The 25,116-nt window shown below is 43.0% G+C and overlaps 1 protein-coding gene across 4 annotated transcripts in view; it reads right to left on the bottom strand.

Annotated features, from left to right (window-relative positions):
- The window catches only part of MAP3K20 (mitogen-activated protein kinase kinase kinase 20), a 196,210-nt gene that overhangs the window by 40,588 nt on the left and 130,506 nt on the right, over positions 1-25,116 (bottom strand). For all 4 annotated transcript variants that reach the window (XM_088471781.1, XM_088471844.1, XM_088471712.1 and 1 more), the window contains exons 12-15: positions 4,844-4,888; positions 4,103-4,133; positions 3,877-4,016; positions 790-852 (exon numbers count right to left, since the gene is read on the bottom strand). In XM_088471781.1, coding sequence (XP_088327907.1) covers positions 790-852; positions 3,877-4,016; positions 4,103-4,133; positions 4,844-4,888 — 279 coding nt within the window. The remainder of the gene's footprint in view (positions 1-789; positions 853-3,876; positions 4,017-4,102; positions 4,134-4,843; positions 4,889-25,116) is intronic.

Raw genomic sequence — 25,116 nt, 5'->3', positions numbered from 1 at the left:
TGCTATGAAATGATGGATAAAAGCTGATTGGTTGCTATGGTCAACTTCAACACATACTTACCTACTTTGCTGGGCAGCTTTCCGGGAGCAGCAGGAGGGGACCTGCTGCTCTCCTCTTCGGGGGGTGACGATAGACGGCATTAGGCCCCACCCCCTTTACAGAAACCCCCGTGATTTGCGGGTCCGTGAGGAGGGGGCGGGGCTAAATGACACGATTTGCCTAATTTAGCCCCGCCCCTTCCCGACGGACCCGATAATTTCAGGTAAAATCTCCCCATCCTGCCCACTTCACTAGGAAGTGGGCGGAATGCGGGAGATATGCCTACTCTTCCGGGATCGCGGTGGGTTACCCGAAAAATCGGGAGCCTCCCGCGATTCCCGGGAGAGTAGGCATGTATGCTTCAACACCTGTCCTTTTTAGAAGGTGTCAAACATCTCTCCCCCCCAAAAAAATAGCGATGTGAAGATCCTATGAAACCTGGGCAGGAAAATTGTGCTGTGAAACGCACCTCTATATAAAATAGAGGTTTAAAAAGATAAATAAATCATATTTTGACTGTTGGTTCCTCAAATAACATTTACACCCCCCCAACTTATATATTCTCTTCTATTATAACTGCCAGAGATCAACTAAGTGATAATGTTGGCTGACCTAACAAGGTGAGGAAGGGGAGCAGTTTTCCTACATTCCGATGTTTTTCTAGCGCGTACTGTACAAGCCTAGGAGCCTGCCTGGTCTTAATGTGCAATGTACAGCAGAATAATAAGCTTCTATAGGATTAAACTTACTTTCATTAGTGGAGGGAAATGAAAAAGATTCAGATAATCGTGTGTTAATTTTTCGATTGCTGTCTGCAAAACAAAACAATAACAATAATACTAATAATAAAACAAATAATAACTATAATAATACATTTAGTACATATAACAATTTTTCTATCCTCATTTTTGGGTCACAATACAATATATTGCCATCCTACATAATGATTGTGTATTGTCCTCAACATGAAAATGTGAATAAATCCATGTATACATGATCAATAAGCCATAATAGCTATATATATATATATATATATACACACACTGCCAATCTGGGAGTAAGACGTCTCGGCCATCAGTCTCTGGACCTGATTCAGACCCGCTCGTGAGCGCTGAGGGCTCACAAGCTGGTCGATGCTGGCCCAGTGCGTATGCGCACGAGGGAGCCGGCTCCGTTGTGCGCATGCGCGAGGCCCGGATAGCGACGGTAAAGCCGTCGCTCCGGGTCTCGCTACAAAGGGGGCGTGCTGTCGATGTTGCGTGACAGCACTCTCCCTTTGGTGGGCGTGCCGGGGGCGTGGCTGCCCAGACAGAGGCGTTCCCATGTGAACGCCTCTGTTTGGGGCCGGCCCCACTGACATTACAAGTGATGTCAGTGGGAGTGCTCTCGGCTCTGATAGAGCCGAAAGCACTCCAGGGCTTGCGGCAACGAGACCCTACCACAAGGATCTCGTCGCAAGCCCGATGGTCGCGATGGTCTTGACCATCGCGACCATCTTTTTGGCCGCTCGCTATAGCTGTGGGTGGTCACCCACAGCTATGCGAGCGGCCAGGAGGCCGCTCAAAAAAAAACACAGGGACGGCCCTGATTCAGAGCGAGCACTCTGTCAGAGCATCCGGCTCTGAATCAGGGCCTCTGTTTTCAGACCGTTTTAGACTTTGCCACTGGACATCTTTAATTATCTTTTTCCCATAACTCAGATTGTGATGCACCTACATTAACGGCTGAATTCGGAAATTGGTCAATTTATAGCGACTTAATTCACTGTGCTTACTGCACGTTAATTTATGCATGCGTCCCACTAGTTGCGCTATTCAATTATAAAATGCTTCTCCTGGGGGTCATGCAGTAATTCTGACTGGTATTAGCCGGGTTGTGTGGTGAAAAGTGGGGAAATCACCCTGTACCCCCCAAAAAATAGCAAATAACATTGGATTATAGTATTGAAGGCTATTGGTGGCCATAAGCAAAGTATTTGAAGCTCTTAAAAGGTTCCAAATGGTTGGTTTTGCATTATTACTGAAGGTGCATACACACACAACGATGTTTGAACGATTATCACTAACGATATCGTTTATCGTTCAATCGTTGAAAAAATCTGTCACTAAGTTAAAACGATGAACGATTATTGTTCATACGCGTTCACGTTTGTAGTTTGTAGTTCAGTCAGACTGACCAACTCAACGATTTTCATTAAGGGAATATGCAAAAATCGTTTGTAGTTCAGAAAAATCGTTCATTACATTTAGTAAATGAACGATTTTAGTAAACGATTTTCGTTCATTTTTCCCTTGAAAAAATTAACGAAAATCGTTTACTAAGATCGTTCATTTACAAAATTGTTGTGTGTGTATGCAGCTTTACAGTGGATAAATGATAGAAAACAAGGGATTTTTTTTAGAAAATTTAAAGTCTCTAGATGAATTTTGGGTACAAAAATGCCTGTCAGATTATTTCTATGTAATTGTAAGCCACTTTTAAATTGAAAAAAAAACAAAACACATTTAACTCCCAGGCAAAAGCTTAAAAACACCATTTCCATCAATACAACACCCCCATGTACCGTTCCACTTCATTCAACCCCAAAAATTAGTCATTATTAGCCAAATTATGCTATTTGAAACTTCTAAGTGCATTATTAATTATTGGGAGTGTCCCTGAAGTTTTGAACCAAGGGTCTGATTCAGACCCGATCGTGAGCACATAGCGCTCGCAAGCGGGTTGATGGTGGCCCAGTGCGCACGCATGGTGTGCGCGAGCCCCGAAGCGAGTGAGACCTTCACTCGCTCGGGAGCTCGCAGCAAAACGGAGCGGCTGTCGATGTTGATCGACAGCTCGCCCCGTTTTGTAGGCGGGTAGGGTGACTGAACAAATGGAGGCGTTCGCGAAGGAACACCTGCCGTTTGTGGGCGGCCTTACTGACATCACTCGTGAAGTCAATAGTGGACTTCCGGCTCTATTAGAGCTGTAAGTCCACTTGGCATTGCGAGTGCCGAGACCATACCAAAAGGGTCTCCTCGCAATGCCGATGGTCGCGACAATCGCGACCATTGCCAGGCCGCTTGCACAAGCTGTGGGTGGTCACCCACAGCTGTGCGAGCAACCTGGAGGCCGGGATTTTAAAAAATAGGGACGCCCTCTGAATTAGGCCCCAAGACTCGACATTTTTACCTTAAAATAGGGATTTTCCCCTACTTAGAAGCAGCGTTAAATCTCATTGAGAACTGGGTTAAACTAACGTGGCTTTTTAATAGAATAGCAAGAAATCTACGATTGGTCGTGGCAACAGTTAACGTGGCTAATTGAATTTAGGCCTAATAGTACTAATGGGAAGTTAGTGGAGATGTATCAAGGCTTGAAGAGAGATAAAGTGGAGGAGTTGCCAAAAGCAACCAATCAGCTTCTGACTGTAATTTCATAGGCTGTGCTAGATAAATGATAGAAGCTAATTGGTTGATTTGGCCAACGTCTCCACTGTATCTCTCTCCAGGGGTTGATACATCTCCCCCTATGTCTTTATAACTCTAACATTTGGCACCTAAATAGAAATAATGAGAGACCAATTTGGACTAAACAAACTTCAGGGGGTGACCTGTTTTGGTGTTTAAAATGAATTTGAAGTCTAACATCACATAATAATATTCTGCTATACTACTGACCAATGGCTGGCAGAGGAACAGTCAGCCCCTCTCTGTTTTGGTGGACCGTCCGTATATTAGACCCAAAGTTCTAGTCCCTGCTCATACTTATTGTCCCTTTCATGCCTTGGATACATATCAGTATTAATATGATTGCAGCAAAGCTCTATCACCGGTATATATGCCTATAGTGCTTACCTTCAGATGGATTATGTGCCCCCTGGAGACTATGCCCATATCTTTCAGGTCTCTTTCCTCCAGAAGAAGAAGTCTCTTTCCTGTAATGTGGTGCTCTCTGAACAGAGTGGCGTAAAGGCTCTGCGTGGCGGAGCTGTCATCTGCAAATAAGACACCGGTGAACTCTGTTACTTTTTCATAAGACAGAAAGCAACAATGAAGAGTAAACAGCTGCAATTCCTGTTACCTGATTTAACCAACTGCTGCATCCAGATAAACTGTGAAAATAAATAAAAAGCAAGTTTCATTTTATTAGGTTTTAGAACAAATTAGGTGCATTTATCAAACACTTTAGCATAACTGTAACCTGAAATTATCCCCTTTTTGGACAACTGCTCTGTGATTTTATTTTTGTCCCGAGATCCGCCCCAGTTCTCCCTCCCTGGGACAGGTCTTGGCATTCTGACCCCATAAGTGTAAAATGACTAATTACAACATTCATATTACACAGAAATGTCCCAGGAAGTGTTCTTCTAGTCATAATGGCAGGCTGTGTGGTTTGGCCACTGTGCAATGTATTACAATATGCTTCTATATTCTGTTCTGTTGGCTCCTCGGTGATCCATATAGTGTCTAATAATAAGTGGTGTTGGGCCCATTGCAAAAATACCACAGACACTCATCAATGAGACTACACAGGAAGATAAAGGTTCTGGTGTCCAAGGAACACACCAGATAGACACCCTGCAGCCTGTGGAGCTGGACACTCCGGGCAGTGCTCTACTTACTGAAGCCGGCGGCCCCGCCCCCTAGGCTTGACATCATGACATCACCAGTTTAGGGGGTGGGGCCAGCACAAAGAATTGTTATGGCACTGTCCATTCCCTAAAATTAACTAAGAACTACTTTTACTTAACAGGGAAAAAAATTCCGACTGAAAACTTGTATCAAATCTTTGAAATGTCTACAATGTTTGGGGAAAGCTTACCACATCTTCTTCTGTCCATGAACATATATCAAAGGATGGCAGCAGCTGTGTGGAAAGAGAAGGACGTAAAATAATCAGCAGGTCAGAAGATATTAGCATGCGATACAGTGACGCCACCTACTGTAAAAAGTGCACCAACAAAAAATTGTCAACTACTAAAATTGTAAGACTAGTTTACCAACTGACACTTTGCTTTAGATCCTGTGTAGGTGCCACTTTCATTTCCATCTCTTATCCATTCTGAGTTCTCAGAGGAAAAATGGAATGTTGGATAATGATGGTGTGCAGGTGTGTTGCTGGAACGGAGAATGGGGCATAGATAGAGGAGAAGGAACATGGTATACTTTCCCCATCTCTGCTCTGCCATCCCTAGCTAAATCTCCTGTGCGCACGATCCGTCCACCTCCCATGGATTGATTGCACATTATAAACTCTGTAAGAAATGATAGGCTTGCTTTAGGTACCACCAGTTGGGAAATTGGGTGTGGTATGAAAAGTTGAAATACAGAAAGTCGACAGATTTTGAACGGCAACTTGGACTTTAGGTCGACAACCAATATGTTGGAATTCAAAAATGTTGACACCAGAATGTTTTTTAGTCTAACCCTCAGGCTACCCCAAAACCCTAAAAAAAACATCCTGTCGACATCCTGGTGTCGACATGTTAAATGTTGACATTTTAACCATGACGATATTTTTTGAATGTCGATATGTTGGTTGTTGACATACAGTCCATGTCGACATTCTCACAGGATCTTGGGAAATTAGATTTAAAATTTAGCCTAATTATACAGTATATATCATATGTACACTCTTTGTTCATCTCTGGACTTCAGGAGCACTGCTTCCAGCTACAACCTCTGCGGCTATCGCCTTATGGAAACGTGCAGCGTATACAGACTCCTGATTACCAAGAGACAGTAAGCTGACATCTATATTTTATGAAGTACTGTACATGTAATCAGTCTTCTTATTAAAGTTATTTTTATGGGGTTCGGTATAGAATGTCTACAGTCACAATTTCAGCAGTGACTCTATAGACCAGGGATGGGGAACCGCAGGCCCAGGGGCCATATAAGGCCTGTGGGATCATTTGGTCTGGCCCTCAGAGTTTTTTTCTGCTAGCCTCATCTGGCTAGCAGGGTGACTAGGATGGCACCCTGCAGCCAGAGTCTATGCAGCAGTGCCGCCTGGAGCATCCTTAGGACACTTCAGATGGTCACACCGCTGACCTTACAGCTCCCCAGAGCATCCTCAGGATGCTCCGGGCATTTCTGTAATCACCGGCAATTGTGACCCCGGCCCCCGTGTGACGTCAAGGAATGGGCGTGGCCTGCACCGGGCCCGCAAATAATGTTATATCAAAATGGCCCTCGGCAGAAAAAAGCTTCCCCACCCCTGCTGTAGACACAAGAAAGCCGGCACTGGAATCCCAACATAGTTAAAATGCTACAGCACTTCCAGCATTTTAAATGTGCAGATATTATACCTACGACGAATGTTTAAAGTTATAATGTCCGCATGGTTAAAATGGGGTGCGGTAGGATTTGTCAACATTACGAATATGACATGTCAAATGTTGACACTGACATATTGTCGACATTGCCAGAGATTCGACATTGTGAATGTCGGCAGGCGGCATGTCGAACAGCAGATTTCTGTTCCGGAAGTTAACATGCCTGATCCTAACCCTACACCGTGACCTAACCCTAATCCAATCCTGCAATTTTACTCCCATGGTTGTCCAACCCGAACAAGTTGCAGCCGTCTGATTATCCGGTGCAGCAGTCTGATCACTTACAGCTTCACTGCAGCCTGTATAAAGTGGTGGGAGGTGATACTGAGAGCCTGATTCAGCAAGGGACACAGAGGCGAATGCAATAGCGACAGTCTGACTGCGATACTATGCTAATCCATTGCGATCGCAATGCAATCTCAGCACAACATAGCCCACTTTACCTTACACCCATCCGTAATGTTTAGCAGGACTGCAAAAACATCGGTACCATCGAGCACCATCGAAGCCTCACGCACACTTGTACAAGCCCTGACCTTACTCAGAAATTGCTAACTTCCACGCACGCTATGAGACCTCAGGCTGCGTAGGGCATCGCAGTGGATAATTTATGCGCGCCCTTGCAACGGCGTTCAGACGCCCCCGGTTATCTTCCGGTCATTCACTCTGCGATGGGTCTGTGCAGCCGCTGCGATCGCATTCCCGATGGCAATGACTAGTTCATGCACGCGCAGTATGCAACAATCAGCCGATTGCGTGCGTATTAGCCACTGCCTTTCTTGCTGAATCAAGGCCATGAGTCAGATCCTAGCTTTAACATTGCCGAGTGAATCTGCCCCACAGACTGTGAGACACTAGTAGATGGACCAAAGGGAAATGAGTGATTTGGTCAGGAAGGCTACAAGAGATCCACCTGTGGGTTGGCTGTTTATCAGGACTATTCTTAAGTCCATCAATCCAAAGAAGAGTTAGTTTTGGTAACAAATTCCCTTTAAATGAAAACCATTATTTATTCCAGTACAATTGCAGACATACTGTACATAGTACATAAACACATAATGCCCTTGAGGTTTTTTTTTCCAACGCTTTAATTTTCCTCATCTGTAATAAAACAGCAAAGGTCAGTGGTTAAAAAAAAAAAAGTGATTTTATTGGTAACAAAGTGACAAGGCCAGGGCTTACTGGTGAAATATATTATCCTCTGCTATCCTGACGTCCTGGCCTAGGGGTCAACGTTTACCCGTGCGTGGGGGCACAGAGGGCTTTTGTTATTCTTTCTGAATAGCTTTTTACTATGATTATCCAATTATGCATTCCAACAAAAAAAATAAAAAATGCCAGGAGATTTGTGATCGCTGTCATTCCTATCAGCAGTTATATATTTCCATTAAATGGTGGTTAAAAATATATACGGTGCATTTTGCATGGCATAAGTAGAAGGGTATGCTAAAAGCCCTGTGCTCAAAGTCAGTATCACGTCCGTATTCCCACTCTCTTCTAATTGCATGTAGACATCTAATAGCATGAAATGTAACACAGAGGTCACATTTCTGGGTTCTAATGGTTATCATTAAGCTAATATTTTTACTGTGGCCAGTGAGGCCGATTTAATGGAAATTGAGGCTTTATGGAAATGTCCTATTTTGTTTCAAGGGGCCGGCGACAGGGAGTTTTTTTTTTTTTTAATTTCTCAAATGAAAAGCTGTAAAATAAGACATACAGAGCCTGACTCTGAGTAACTCGCGCTGCCGATGGCGGGCGCAGCAGAGCGATGTTTCTCTACTGCGCATATGTCCCGATGGTTAACGCACAGACTCGCAGTACTGATTCAGGCGCACAGTCTCTGAAATGTATTAGAAATGCATTGGGCATTCCTGGGAGGCGGCTAATTGGACGCACGGAGATGTTGCTTCTTATGGGAGTGTAGCAGGCGTATTGCTGAAAGCGGTTACGTATAAAGACACTTCATCGTGTACATTGAGGCCATTCTCAAATGGATAATCTGTACCTAGCATAGACCTGGTGCAAGTTTTGCTGGTGTGACCGATGGCTGGCGTCTAATGACGCACCGAGTGGTATTTAAGGGTCTAACGATGATCAGATCAGGCGTCTCAGTCCCTGACCATTGGGAATGTACACCAGGGAAGGGCTTTGTATAAAGTCACAGATGCAAACACGGCGAGCTTGTAGTGTAATGTCTACTGGGAAACTACTAAAACGCTACCAAAAATCCCAGATGTCCTTTTTTTATGGGACAATCATGTTATCAGTATATTGGGGGAAGCTGGCAATCAGATGGCTTATTACAAGTTGGAACTGCGGCTTCGGAGAATTAGAGGCACGGACAGTTTTGCCTATTTAGTTACCCAGAGCCCGATTCAGAGACGGTCGCAGTTGAGTGTTTTTATTTGGTAATGCGCATGTGTGAAAAATCTAAGAAACCCTTACTGTGGATGCGCTAACCGAGGTGTGCGATGGCGTAAGTGATTACATATGACTTCGCTATGATTAGAGACAGTGGGCGTGACACAGAGATGTACGTTCATCCGATGATGAATCTCCGATGTTTCTGGGTCTGGGCCTGTGCAGGACCCGATCTGCCCATGTGCTCGCAGACCCCCCAAGCTGCAGCATGATTGACATGTTGCGGCGTTTGCGGGGGCGGAGCTGGAGCATGCCTGGTCACCGTACCCAGAAATGGGATCTAGTCGCCCCTCCCCGCGGTGTCACCCGATGCAGGGAGGGATCCTGTGCAGTGAACTGCAAGAAAGGGGGTGTGGCCATCTGGACAGGGGGCATGGCCTCTCGGCCAAACCCCTATGGTCCCGTCACCATGCTTATTACTGGGGTGAAGGGGGGGGGGATGCCGGAGGTGCGGGCTGCCCTGTGTGCAGTGCCGGCCGGCTCCCTCACAGGTGCCGAGTGCTGCACTTAACTATACTTGTGACACCACTGGTGTCGCCCCGGATTTCCGGGAGGGACGAGGCCTGGGTCTACGTGAAGCAGATTCCTGGCCTCTTTAGTGACTAGGCACCCGGTCAGGCTGCGGGAAGCCTGACCAAAAGGAGCAACCGGTCGCGATGGTTGCCCCCAACTGCGACATCGGTCGCAGTACTGGGATTGCAAATGCAGCAAGGAGTTGTCTGACAGCTCCTTCTGTATTTGCATCCGAAATGGATGGACTTGTACAGCCGCTTGTGTGCGCTGCAAATCCGTCCATTCTGAATCAGGCCCATTGTGTGAACAAGTGTTCACAAAATAAGGTAATCTCATGGGCGTTTTATGGAAGTTCCAATGGCCTGTTGAACGCGACTTCTTTCCCAAACACACATCCACAGCCTCATAGGTCGTGTTTGAAAGTACTTGAGATGGATAACCCGAGTAACTCCTAGGCTCCCGCAAATGTTGATGGTGAAGTGTTTACAGTCACCGTCACAGTTGCACTGTCCACAAAGCCTGAAAGTGGGCGTCCCAGAGCTTGTGCTCTCCATTGCATGCCGGTGCACAAGGGCAAGGCTGAAATTAGCATATGCATATTTCCGCAACTGCTGTTGAGACAGTGATTGTATTAGCAAATGCATTAGTGCCAGTCTCTGAATCAGGCCCTCAGTCATGTGGAGTGCTATGCTTTACGTGCAATGTAGCTGTACAGTCACCTTTCCCCAATATATGTGCTATATAGCACCACACAATCCCAAGATAAACCCAAGACAGTCAGCTTGTGTTGGATGAACCCAAGAATCCTTATGGTCTAGTAGCTGTTTTGTCCACTTGTTTTCAATACAGGCATCCACATTTAACTTTTGAGTTTATTGTATTAGCTTTAGTCATTTATTTCATGTACTGTGAAAAGTGGGAAGCAACTACTCACCCCCAGCCAGCGGAGCTGAACATGACTGAGTAACTGCGTCATAGTTTTATGGGTTGGGGGAGGGAGGGCTAAAGTTAGCCTTCAAAGATAATTCCTTATTAAATATCTCTAGTACCAAACTTAAAGGTCACAGGGCAATAGATAATTACTTCCATATTTCCACTGGCTACAAAGTCCTGTATGTTTGACATACATTAGAATGCAGCATGATTAGCTTGCACTCTGCAGAAAGTAATCCTGCTAATAACAGTAAATTGCTTTGTTCTATAATACTGAAACCACTGGATAATCTGCCATCACTAATACAACCAGAATAAATATGTTCTCTTCAATTTTAAGCAAAGTAGGAATTCATTAAGAGCATTGAAGCTGCCTGATTACAGAAATACAATGCTTAAATGTGCCATAATTCCTCTTAATGCAGCATGACAGATCTGCGGATTGAAATGTGTTGATGAATCCCATTTTAACACGGATGGCTCAATATAAGACAATTGCTTGAAGAATGTATTAGAGGAAGGTAATCTGCATCCCCAGAGCAGACAAGCTTAAAATGTTAAATGTTATTAGTGAACAAGATGTGAAAAGACTTCAAATAAATGTGATCTAGTCGGCCTGTGCTCAGAATTGACAAGGGACATATAGATGATGGCTTTTCACACAAAGCATGAATGCCGTCCCAGCCTACCTCACAAGTCCAAGGCATACATTCTGCTCTCATTTCCCCAGAGAGTCAAAGTACAAGTCTATGGGGTCTATTTACTAAAGTGCAAGTTTTTAGAAGTGGAGTTGTGGCCCATAGCAACCAATCGGATTCTAGTTATTATCTTCTAGAAGGTGCTAGATAAATGAAACGTTGAATCTCATTGGTTGCTATGGGCAACAACTCCAATTCTAATAACCCGCACTTTAGTAAATATACCCCTACTGGGGCAATGTAATAGGTTGTGATTTTGGAAATCTGTCATGTTTCAAGTTGCTGTATGTAATAGAATGAGAGTACATCTAAACTCGCCGCAATTGCGCCTCAATCAATCTTGCCGCAAATCAAGATGCCCTCCAGATGTTTTTAATGTTAAACATACAACTTCCCATGTGTAATAGAAAGGAGTTGGTAAGTCACCGGAAATGCACCAGAATAACTTGATAAATAACAGACAGGCCTGAGGGCAGAGTTGGTTTCCCCCAGGGAAGTGGGGCCCACAAAAGAATACAAGCAGGTGCCCCCTCCTGGGTACAATCAGCCATGGTGCCAACAGGCCTAGGCCCGGTGGAATCATGATGGGGTGCCTCCACACTGCGGGTCCCCCCCTAGTGATGGCAATGAAAAAACGCAGGGGATCCCACTCGCAAACATGCTGGAAAGAAACTGCAATGGTGGGTTATGAAGACAAAGATCGCTGGAAGTTTGCCAAACTCGCAACCTATTATATTTGGTGAGTTTCTGAACAAACTTGCCAGACGCTTGCTGCAAAATATATTACATTTTCCTCTGTAAAACAAACATCATTTTAAAACTGGTAACAAAAATATATTGTTTAAAAACCCACAAAATCCCTAAACAATTCAAAACTTATTTGCCATTTAGAATTAAACCGATCTGGAAGCACAGGGACCACCTACATTAAAAAACACATTTACAACAAAATGGACACCATCTTAATTTTTTTTGCAATGCTATATAAATATGATATTGAAATATGTAACCAGTGTGAATGTGATCATTGAAATTGCAAACAGCAATTCCACACAGGGTTTTTTTTTCTTAATATATCAAGATAAGTACCTTTTAGGATTACATCATTCATTTTCTTAGCTGTCCTCCTACAAATCATTATCTCCTTTCTGGAGGGAAAACAAGCATGGCTGCCAGACTTGTACACAGTGATTAACTTTAAAAATTACAGACCTCAATTTTCATGGAATTGCTGTTTTAAAGCAAAATTATTTTCAAAACAATTATTATGTTGTGTACATTTTTATGTTATTTAAATTTTCAATCTATGTAATTAAAAACAAAATGTAATGTAGCTCCTCCATTTTTAACATTTTACTTTTGTTTCATTTTTACAGCCTGCTGGTATTACTAATGTCAGTGAGGTCCATGTCAAAATGCTTTTCAGAAACTGGAGCCTATTTATCAATATTTGCGTAAATGATTATCCGTATCCAATGTGTGTATTAGCACTGTTCACTTACATATTGTAACTTAAGAACCTGCTGTTCCTGTGAAGGAGAAACTGTTGATTTTCTTGAATTCTTTCACATTTGGAGAAGATGTCTCAATCATAGGGACAAATTCAATTGGGCGCGAGGTAAAAAACCTTGCGCCCAATTTTGGAATATCGCGGGTATGCGCGCTCCCAATACCTGTGGTATCCAATTTAAAAAAAGTGGCTGCAGGGTTTTCAGCTCTGAAAACCCTGTGCCGCGTAATAAAAAAATATAACAAAAAAAAAAGAATTCAGCACTTACCTGCCCGGGGGTCCCTGGGGCTCACTGGAGAGGGGGCTGCTGGGAGGTTTCAGGGGGCTGGTGGGAGGGGCAAGGGCTGCTGGGAGATGTAGTTTTCCCAGCTCCCATTCCGGGGGGCCACACTGACACTGGGGAAGGGGGGAGACACATACACCGGGGCTCACACACACACTCATGCACACACATACAAACACACCGACATACTCACCGCTGCTGCAGTAGTCCGGGACCCGACGCTGGATGAAGAAGACAGCGCTGCAGAAGGTAAGTAATTACTGACTAATACCCCTTTTCCACCTAAATTCCGGGTCTGACCCGGAGTTGAAACAAAGTTCCTATCCGGATCAGACCCGGAATTTTGCCGGCGCTGACTCGGGATATTCCCGAGTCAGCGCTGCTCACACCGCAGTCGGGTCTGCATAGACCCGGCTTTTGCGGAGTGAAAGTGGCGCTTGGAGATGACGTCATCTCCAAGCGCCACTGAAGCCGGACCAATCGGCCGGCTAGCAGCGCACTCCAGGTCATCGTGACCCGGAGTGCGCTGTTCCCATAGCAGGGTTTCACGGGCTACGCCCGTGTTAAACCCTGCTAGTTACCTGGGTTGGATTGCTGGGTCACTCGACCCGGCGATCCAACTCTCTCCCCTTTTACACCAGGGAGCTGCCCGGGTTAACCCTTCAAAAACCCGGGTTTTAGCTCCAGTGTAAAAGGGGTATAAGTAAGCTAATTGGAAACTTCCAATTGATTAATAAGTCCTCAGGTGAGGTTCCGCCAGGGTGCCAGAGCAAGTCCCGCTGATTTTTCCTTAAAATTAGCGATTTTAGGAAAAATCACTCTTGCTCTGGAGGTGCGAGAATTAAAACCTCCCGGCGCATAAAAAAAGAAAAAATACACACCTATTTGAATAGCAAAAAACCCGCACCTGCAGGAAAAACCTTGCAGTTGCGGTTTTTTGCAATTCTCACACCCACCTGAATATGCCCCATAGTGAGGGATGGGAAGGATCCCAGCAGTGTTACTGCACATGCACCACCTTAGGTCACACATGCACACTGAGAGGGCCGGATGAGGTGGATCCAAATAGATCCCTCTTCGCACTCCAGACCCTCCCTCTTCATAGGCCACAGTGGGCTGGCTCCATCTAAGATGGTGTTTATTCCTGCAGTCAGGCTCTGAAACTATACATTTTTGGAGCTCATACTGTAGGACATTTTTAACATGCCAATAGAAAGGTATTGGGGTTCCTTGGGACGGTGTGCACAACGACGCAGGCATTAGCCCAAGAGATACTTACGATATTTCCTGAATTGGTCCACTTACAAATAGGTACCTGTCAGGGACCTCAGTAAGTATAGCTTGCCCTCTCACAATGGCCAGTGCGACGTAATTGTATACCTAGACGGTACAACCCTCTGTTACTGTCACCACCAGTGATAATTAAAGGAGCCACAGGGCCCCTCACTCTATAATACAATTGCGCAGGCTCGTGTCACATTTCCCATTCAGTTAAATGGTCGCCCCCTGCGTCTAGCAATTATTAACAGTTTATAGCGTAACCCTAGCAGTCTGAGAAAAATATGAATTAGACTAATAAAGAATACTTTATTTACAAGGCGTTCAATGCTTAGTTATTAAAAAAATATGTTACAAAGCCAAGTACATATAATGCAATTTTAAAATAAAAAGGACACATGGCTAAATCTGTTTGAGAAGAACGGAAGGAAATGCAGGTTACAAACTTCAATGCAGACATTGATCTCCCAGTCTGAACACAGAACTCCAATACCTTTAATCCCCTGTACTCCCACCCTTGGGATGTCATAACCCAGTCTCTGCTGATTGGTTGATTAGTTAATTAGGTCTGTGACAACCCAGACCTGCCCACATCACTTTACAATTAAATACAAATAATTGTGCATACCTGTTTTCTTAGGACTACTTAAGATATGAGGTGTTCACATTACAGTATCTATGCTATTTTAGCTACTACATGACATTATATATGGTGCCTTTGTGATGTGGGATCGGTGAGATACTTCATATCTCTGGGCCCAGGCATCTGAGTGATTTGCAAATCACACTGAATCTGCGTATCGAACTCAGCTAATAAGCTATGTTTATATGATTTTACACACTTTGTTATCACTGAAATATCAACTTTATGTCATAAACCAGATCAAATAGGATTTGTCTTTGAACTGCCTATATGTAATCACACCAGGTGATCTGCCTATATCTAATCACACCTGGTGGCCAGACTAAATACACTTTGTGGTTTGAACACTCTTTGTTTATACCTGCAGAAGCCTGCTGGGTATGGGTTCCTGCTTCACAGGTCTAAATAATCCACATGAGGATCCAGACAACAGACCTTTTTAAATTGTGTTTCCAAGTTATAGGATGCCCTTCTAGAGATACATCCTAATGACCTCCAAACATCCTCTCCTGAGTGGCATTCTAATTAAGCTTGCCCTGACTCTTAATTCAATCATCTTTGATATTATGACAGTACTTTAACCAAATGGCTTCCTATGCCCTGACACTTACAATCAGTTATCCTGCGAGTCATGAAATTAACAGTATAACAAAACTTCCCAGGGCCAGATTATCAATGGGACATATGGAGCTCCAGGCCTTCATTAGTCTTATCACAAAATTATGACATTTTAAATTTTTTATGTAATTAGGGAGTGGATAGTGTAGGGGGTATACATGCCCACATGGCACTGGCCACACCCACACATCACTGGTCACAGCTCCTCCCCTTCTCAGTATAGGCCCTTGAACATTTTCAGCACTTAATACGGCCATGAAACATTTTTTTTTGTAGACAGACTTATAACACCTGGATTTGCAGAAACCAATTCATCTTTGACCCTGTACCTATATTTCTCTGCAGGATGTGACAGACATTTCAATAAGTTGGGAGTGGGTGAATGATATGCCATCATAGCTGCTACATGGATAGGAGGATACAATCACAGAGGCCAGGCAGGATCTTTTATATGCTTCTCAGACAATTGAATATAGTATGCGGCCACTGGGGCTCATTAGATTTTACTGAGCAAATTACATTTACAGTATACTGCCTGATTTGTGTATTTATCATGTGCTGAGCTCTTTCAATCACCTCTTAGTACACGTTTCTCTAACTTCTGGCATTCATGTGACAAACTCAAGCAGACAATGTATCAAACTTTCTAATTAGCGGACAAGCAAAAACGCTGTCCATAGCAACCAATCAACTTCTAGTTAGCGGGAGGTGGGCGTTAGAGTGGGGGTGGGGTGGGATGGAGTGGGAATATGGTGAGACAGAACAGGGGCAGATTTGGACAGAGAGGGAAGACGCAGTGGGTGGAGCAGCCTGGCAGACACAGTACTACATATTTCCAAAAGGCACAATCAACGCAAATGTGTGCAATACGATGTTAAACATCATAAATAAGAGATCAAATGATGTTTGTGAAAATGGGTTTTATTTCCCTGTAATTATGGTGTGCAAGAACAAAAATTTACCAATAAACAAATACATAAATTACAACTCCAAGTTAGTTTTATTTAAAGTTTTATAACTTTTAAAAATGTTCACTTTATGACATAAAAATCAACCTAATGACAAAAGCTAAAGAAACTCTCAACAACAAATAATCACACGGTGGAGGAGCAAAACAATAAATATAATCCAACCAGTCAATCATTTGTTATATTTTTAATAGATGAATTCCAACATTCAATTATATTTAAATTTTACACAACATATTTAATAGTGCTATTTTGAAAAAAATATGTCAGTTTTCCTTGTCGCCAGTTTTGAGACTATCCTCCCTTACAAAATAGATTTTCATCATAGTTCTCCATTAAGAATAAAAAACAAATACAAAGATCCATAATATTACCATACATTGGGAAATGTAACTGAGTAGCTAATCAAAAACAGAACAAGGAACTTTAAAAAGGTACAACGGCCATTTCATAACAATACTCTGAATATATTAAATGGGGTTTATCGATTTATAGCTCAATTCAAGATGTGTTAAACATCTGGAGAATGCAGAGCTAGGCAGCAAAGCTTACTGGATTATCTTACTATGCTCCCTAAAATATACTATAATAACCCGGTGCAAGTGCCACTTCTGTGATATAAACCATATTGTAATTTATCCAGTCTGGCATCCACTAGATTCAGCAAGTCTAATATTAGATTGGCAGCTTACACACAGATATATTAACCATTTAATAAGTCATTTTAGCAGTAACACTATAAAGTGCACCCCACACTAGTATCTGAATGATTATTTAGTAATCTAGTAAGTTACAAGCATACAAACAACTTTTAATCATCTCTTTGGGCGTTTCCCCAAGCTACATTATTGTTAAAGGATAAAATGCCTGCAGAATGAGTCTCCTTACTAATCGTATGATCACGCTATGACTGCCTGCAAGTATACGTGAGACCACATAGGATACTGCAAGCATTTATCACCACTTTTATTTTAGTCGGCGTCTGCTCATTGTTTTGTGTTGATAAAATGATCAAAAAAAGCTACATTACCAGTTCAGAGCAGAGTAAATTAATATGTATCATAGCTATTTATGTTGTATTGTAGAGTGACATTTTTAGACAACTGCCACCAACCAGTCGTTCTCCTATATTATGTGTATATGCTTACTGGTTTCCATCGGATGGTAGTTTGAGATTGCTCTCCTTGGCATAAAGGCATTGGAAGGTTAGAAACGATTGCATCAGTCATCCTGGTCACACAGCGGTATTACACAATCTGGCCCCATATCACCGTGGGTGTGGTCTCATAGGAATCACATGACAATTGTCATCAGAACTGACCAGAGTTTTATGGTGCATGTGCAGAAATCTGAATGTCCAAAAACAATAATGCACTCTTTGGCCAAATATATTACATGATACATCTGCTTGACCCAACCACTATCATGCAATTCTATCTACGATGATCACCCACACGGTGGCTACTGATGGCCAGTATTTTGCCCAACAAAGCAGTATTAATGGGCTGTTGGGCCATGCATGGTAGCTGATCAATACAATTTAAGAAAACACAACCAAGACCATAGATCAGTGGTGGGTAACAGGCAGTCTAAGAGCCGCCAGCGGCCTAATGAGCCTTCACCTGCGTTCCCCATCCGGTTGCTCCTGATCTCACTTAGGGGCCTATTTACTAAGCAGTGTTAGGAGACAGAGTGAAAAGTGATAAGAAAGTGATAAGGTGCCAGCCAATCAGCTCCTAACTGCCATGTCACAGGCTGTGTTTGAAAAATGACAGCTGGGGGCTGATTGGCTGGCACCTTATCACTTTTCACTCTGTCTCCTAACACTGCTTAGTAAATAGACCCCTTAGTCTGATTCTCTGTTTTATCACAAAGCAGAGAGTAACTAGAGAGGCCATCTTCCACATGATTTGATTTCCTATGCACACTGCAGGGTTGTAATAGCATGGGGAGGGAGTGAGGGGGGCTCTTCCTCCTTCCCCTGTAGGCTCAGTCTGCCCCCTCGCCTCACTTACATGACTAAGTCAATGTGCTATGAGGGTGTCAGGGAACGTGAGGGTACGAGCTGAAGGAATGAGTTGGAGAGATGAGTCACAGCTATACAGTAACTGGGGAACATCAATGGAAAATGTGAAATGTTACAGAGAGAGCATAATAAGAATAACAGATAACATGGAGTAGTTACAAAATGGGGTAAGAATAAAAGATAATCACATATGGATATGAGGACAGCGAGAACGGAATAAGGCAGATAGACTAATTTAAGGTAATTTATACAGTGAGTGGGGACAGTGTTAGGGGCATATGCGAGGGACAAGTGGGAGAATATGAGGGGCATGTGAGGAAGTGTATTGGGAATGTAAGGGGCACATGAAGAGGTGTAAGGAGTATCTGTGGCTTATGTGGTAAGGTCTGAGGGTCATGTGGTGATGTTTGAAGAGGTGTAAGGGGCATGTGGTAAAGCCGGAAGGGCATGAGGAGTGTGGTGATGTCTGAGGGGTGTGTGGTGATGACTGAATGGCATGTGAGGATGACTGAGGAGCAAATGAGGAGGTCTGAGGAGCAAATGAGGAGGTCTGAGGAGCAAATGAGGAGGTCTTTCATGAGGGATCTGAGTACATGTGGAAGTATTTTGTGGCAAGTGGAATTCTAAGGGTATGTGGGGCTATTTTTACAACACGTGGGTAATATGTGGCCCTTTTGAACAACAGTGCAGTAGCTCTGGACCCATTCATTCGATAAATTCCTATAAGACACTGCATAATCATACTGGCATCCAATGTATTCTGGACATCTGCATTTTTAGCTTCATATTATATGGCTTATTTGAAAAACATTTATTAGAATATATTTACAATTCACAGGCGGTTAGTTTCCCCAGCTATATCAGTGTAATTGTATTTTGGCAACACAGAACCTTAAAAAAAAAAAAAAGAAAAGATAGATAAGATTGCCTTGCATTGTCTTTTCATGGCAGATGCTTCATATTATTGTGACCATACCCGGCAAAAATGAAAACCCTCAATGCAAGTGTTAGCATAGCCCATTTCTAATATTATAATAAATAATACATTATCTGCAGAATATTTATATTAGGCAAAAATAAAAAAACTATTGGCAAAAAATAATACACACAAGCAATCGGCAAAAAAAATAATACACACAAGCTTCTCATTTCAACGGTACAGATCACTTGTATGTCTGCCAGGCAAAGTATAAACACCAACTATACAATAAAAATACAACAATGCAAATACCTCTGTAATCGGGCATTACAAAATAATAACACAAAATGTGTGAAATGACATCTTTCAAGTTATACACCATACCGAAGCAAATGCAACACAATAATGAAAACAACAATAACTTCTTACATAGAACCGACCTAAAAAAATGCATATACTGAAGCAGGTTTTAACAAAAGGACAAAAAAAAAACCTAAAAAACCATTGACCTCGTGGTATCAAAAGTTCCAAAAATAATGTATGACTTCATTTCTTTCACTAGGGTTTTCATTCACTGCTGTCATCTGACCAACCAAAATCATTGAAGCCCACCGCCATGTTAATTTTCTTCCCCTTCCTGACCGACGTGGTTTTGGTGGAATTCTGACTGGCTTGCATGTTTATTTGCATTCCAGAATGCCGGATGGGTCCTGTAACATCCAGGTCGAACATGTTCCCGAATCCCTTCATCATGGCCTGCAGACTTTTGTTCATACCATCTACCTCCCCGTTACTGGTGGCTGTGATCTGACAAGACATCTCTGCACTGTTGGACTCCTCTGTTTTAGATTCAAAGAAAGACTTCTGAGACATTCTCGCAGCAACAGGAAAGAAAAGCTATTAAATGGAGGAAAGGACAGAGGCAAAAAAGGGAAAGTTAGAATCAATTTAAATCAAAAGGTTCCATAAAAAAAAAAAAAAAACGAATTACAGTTGCTGGTAGTGAATGGAAAGTAAAATAGTTAGTAAATTAAAACATAGAAGTTAAGTAAGGTTTGATCAGACGTCCGAGCTTTGGATTGTGCAACTTGGTGGATGTTATTTGTATCATTAGAGAAGTAATATTGGAAAAGAAAAAAAGAAAGCTTTGATAGGAAATATAAAAGAAAAGCAGGACGTACGATAATAATAGTATTATGTGGTCATCAAATGATTCTTGTTTCTCTGGTAGGCCATTATTTTGTGAGATCTGAGGATGCTAGCCATTGATTTTCATTGGATTGTAGGAAAGAGAGCATCAAGTTATTATGTGTAAATGTGTATGTCAAAACTTTTAAAACAAAGACCCATTTAACTTCAAGTGGTGCAAAATATATGTTACACTAGTGCACCTAATGAAAATGTCTTGAAAACAAAACACTGTTTGGCTGTTGTGGCTGCCCCCAGTACTCATATACTATGGAAACTCTTCTGGACTGATGAGGTATATCAAATTGGGCCGCTTAGTAGGTTAATATCGACACCAATTTAGAGCTTATGGAAAGGCCACACAGAGGCCTCATTGTAGGGCAACAGGGATCCCGGACTGACATTTTACACATTATTGTTTTGTGCATTTACTATATTACTATTTACATAGTAGACATTCAACCACAAGCTTAATCAAGGCTGAATTATTTCAAATAGATGTTGTGGTACAGAATAGATGGGATGCAGTGGAGCTAAGGTTTAGATGGGCGGAACATGGGCATAATTGGGAAAAACTTAAATCTAGCTCTGCATGCCATGTGACTTTAGGCCTCAACAAAATGACAAAGAGGTAGGCCCCGTTTCCCCTAGTTAATACTAATGAGTGGTCGGGATCAGCTAATGTGCTCACATGAAAGAAGTGTGGTGCGTGTATAAGACAGCGACGCTTTCATGCAAACCATTAACTAAATTTAAGCATTACGAGCTCGCGTAATAACATTGAATTGTTCATCAAAAGATACACACACAGTATAAAACAGAGGTTCTCAAACGCGGCCCTCAAGGCACCCCAACAGTCCTGGTTTTAGAGATATCCCTGGATGTAAAGTCAAATTGAGGCACTAATTAAATTACCTGTGGTCAAGCATGGATAATCTTAAAACTTGGACTGTTAGGTTGCCTTGAGGACAGAGTTTGGGAACCTCTGGTCTAAGCCTTGGTTCCTTCTTCTAAAGCCATATTCTACCCAAGTGCAGCAGAGAAGAGAACAAAGAAAATACACTAGTATCTTACCAGCAGGATACATTCAGACCATACTTAGGAATTTGTGCATCAGATCATAATGTTATTTTCTACCTTCCTGCTCCGTATATATCTAACACTCAGTGGCCACTATTTTAAGTACTGGGTAGGACTCCCCCTTTGCCTACAGAACATCCTGAATTCTTCGTGGCATAAATTCTGGTCCATGGTGACACAATAGCATCACAAAGTGGCTGCAGATTCGACGGCTCCACATTCCCTGTTCCACTACATCCAAAAGGTGATTTGGTGACTTTGGAGGCCACTGGAGAACACTGAATTCATTGTTACGTTTGTGGAACCAGCATGAGATGACGTGTGCTTTGTGACAGGACGTGCTATCCTGCTGGAAGTAGCCATTAGAAGATGGGTAGACATTGGCTATAAAGGGATGCACAGGGTCAGCAAGAATCTGCAGGTAGACTTGGTATTTAAACAGTGCTCAATGGGTATTAAGGGGCATCATGTGTGCCAAGAAAATATTCCCCACACTACAAGCATGAACTGTTGACACAAGGCAGGGTGGATCCATTGGTTACGGTTGAATACGCAAAATTCTGACCCTAAGTCAAACCAGGCAACGTTTTTCCAGTTTTCAATTGTCCAGTTTTGGTGACCTGAACTCACCCTAGCCTCACTTTCTTCTTCTCAGGTGACATGATGGGAACCCACTGTGGTCTTCTGCTGCTGTAAACCGTCCACTTTGATGTTCGGCGTGCTGTGTGTTCAGAGATGCTCTTCTACATATCACTGTTGTAGCACATTGTTTGAGTCACCTTCCTGTCCGCTTGAAACCAATCTGTCATTTTCGCACATAGAACTGCCGCTCACTGGGTGCTTTGCACACCATAAACTCGAGACACATTTCTTCCTTATTCTGGTATTTGGTCTAAACAAGAACTGAACCTCTTGGCGGTGTCTGAAGGCTTTTGTGCATTGAGTTGCTGCCACATGATTGGCCGATTCGATAATTTCATTAATATGTAGGTGGACCTAATAAAGTGGCCACTGAGTGTATGTGTCAGAGTCATTGTTCTGTGATCAGCCCCACCACCTGTAACACTTGTCACCTGCCCAATGTAAAGCAGCGCAGCGGCACATCATGCAAGGAGAGAGAGAAGACTGCTGCTGTTCAGAGGCAGCAGTCTCCCTGGATCATCCGCAGCCCAACACACAGCAGCTGGGATAGGAGGAGGCTGCTGCTGCAGAGAAGCAGTAGTCTACTCTCTCTCTCTCTACATGAAGTGCCGCTGTGCTGCTATATAGCTGCCAACGCTAGTGGGCAGGTGAGAAGTGTCACGGGGAAACGGAGGGGGGTGATCGCACTGATCGGCCCCTCCCCCTTGATCCACCATTCTCATACAACTAATTTGTTCTAAAATTAATTAAGCAGTCACACGCAAGCAGGTATAAATATTAATTTGGTTCCTTTTGAAAAATTACTATAAAGAAAAATACATTTAAAATATATTTACACATAGTGACTTTTAGGACAACGTATATGAACCAAAAATATCAAGAGCAGATGATGCATGCATAAAACAATAGTTTATTGTGTTGTACAGTGTCTAATGCACAAAATCAGCAAGATCTGAGAATAGATCAGTAAGACAAGCTAGAGCGTGTGAATGCAATAAACAGCATGCAATTAACTCATGCAAGACAAGCAATTATTAGGAATATTTATTAAAGAGGTCATTTGACAATATGGGACAAAACAGATACATTTACATTAACATTTTTTTTATTAAGATGATTATAGCATTTATTTTATGGCCAGTTGCCAAAGAAGCAACTGGCCCTATGCACCACTGTTCCATAAACTTGCAGCCTATACGCGGTAGATCTCATATTTGCAGTACCTATGAGTGATGAAACGTAGGTGATGCCAATTTACGGGAGAAAGCTCAATAACTTTTGCCCCAGAACTGCCTTAGAGACACTTTGTTCAAATACATGGGACCTCATTCAGAGCCAGATGCTATTTGCGCTCGCTCGTTCAGGAAAAATGGGTGGCTATTCAAATGAACCGTTCGCTCTTTGCGGTCTGTTCACGCCTCTAGGTGTGAACGAGCGAACAAAACATGCGGTCGTTTTTTGGAAAACTACGCCCCCTGGCCGCTCGCATCCTACGTCATGTCCGCTATTTATTAGATTAATCGAGTACATTGACCAGCGTATGAACTGCTCGCTATTCTTGTGGTTGGTTTTTCCTACCGCAATCTTGCGAGCAGTTCTGACTATAAAATGACCCAGTGACGTGGTCAATGACGCTGCTGTATTAATTATGCACACCCTTAAAACGCCCGTTTTTGACCTTTAAGCACGCCTGCGTTCTGATCTCCACTCCTCGTTTTCAAGCACCTTCCCCCGTTACCACCCACATACGCCTCCTCCTGTCACTCAAAATAGCAGGCATTCGCTATTTAGCGAACAAACGATTTTCTGCCGCACTGACTGGTTCGCGCATGCGTATTACAATCCGTACGCATGCGCAGTTGGGCAAACATCGCTCGGAACGAACGAGCGGCCGCTTACGAGCGGCTCTGAATCAGGCCCATAGTTCATGCAAAAAAAGCAAAAGGTTTGTGATGCCAAAATAACAGCACTGTACAATTAGGTGACAACAAAAACAATTTGGTGGTTAAAGAAAAACAAAATAAACAAACTAACCGACAACAAAAAAAAAAAACCACATACACACAAGTAACTAAAAAATGAAACCATCTTTGCCCCAGGACTATGCACGCTGTATTTTATTCCATCCTTCCTAAATCTGGTGTTGGAAATGATAGCTTTTTTCGTTCCTAAGAGGAAAACCTATTGTCAGTTTTGGTGATCCCTATAAACATGTGCTGAGCATCCAGTCATATATGTGTCAGTGGGCCTGATTCACTACCGATTGCAACTCCGATTACGCACGCAATGGGCGGATTGTTGCATTCTGCGCATGCATCGCAGTGCATGAAGACTTCACTGCGACTGGGACTGCGATCGCAGTGACTACGCAGACCCATCGCAGAGTGTTTGACAGGAAGTGCCGTTTGTGGGAGGTGAAGGGGGGGGGGTGGTCGGTAATACGCAGGCGTGTCAGTGCGTTTGAAAGCCGTTACAGGGGCATGCATAAATTATCCATTGCGATGCCATACGCAGCTTGGGTTTTCACTGCGTGCAATGAGGTTAGCAATTCCTGAGTAAGGTCAGACTTTGTACAAGTATGCGTGAGGCTGCGATGGTACTCGATGTTACCGATGGTTTCGCAGACTTGCAAAGTATTACGGATGTGTGTAAGGTAAAGGGGGCGTCCTTATGTTTGGCTGCGACGGCATTGTGAATGCAATCATTAGTATATCTGCACAGTAAGACTGCGTGCATAATCACTATTGCGATTGCAATAGCGATCTTTACTGAATCAGGCCCCATGCACAAATGTGTCCTCATACACAAGTCCTTTATGGGCCGCCATGGTGCGACAGTCCAGTGCGGTGTACTTTTTCTTTAATTTTGCGTTTAAATTTGCTTATAGTGTACTAGGTAGTTAGGATTAGTATTTTTGTAGCAAAATAATTAGTATAAAGATGCAGATTAAGCATAACGATGCATGGCGTGGGTCAGGAGTATCGGACCTTTCTGTTGCCTTTTTACCCTAGATTGTGTACTGTCCTCAATGTTG

This window comes from Taudactylus pleione, unplaced genomic scaffold (genome assembly GCF_031769625.1).
Source record: "Taudactylus pleione unplaced genomic scaffold, aTauple2 ptg000004l, whole genome shotgun sequence".
NCBI classification, from domain to species: Eukaryota; Metazoa; Chordata; class Amphibia; order Anura; family Myobatrachidae; genus Taudactylus; species Taudactylus pleione.
Note: the sequence above shows the minus strand (reverse complement) of the source record. Positions and strands in the feature narration are given on the sequence as shown.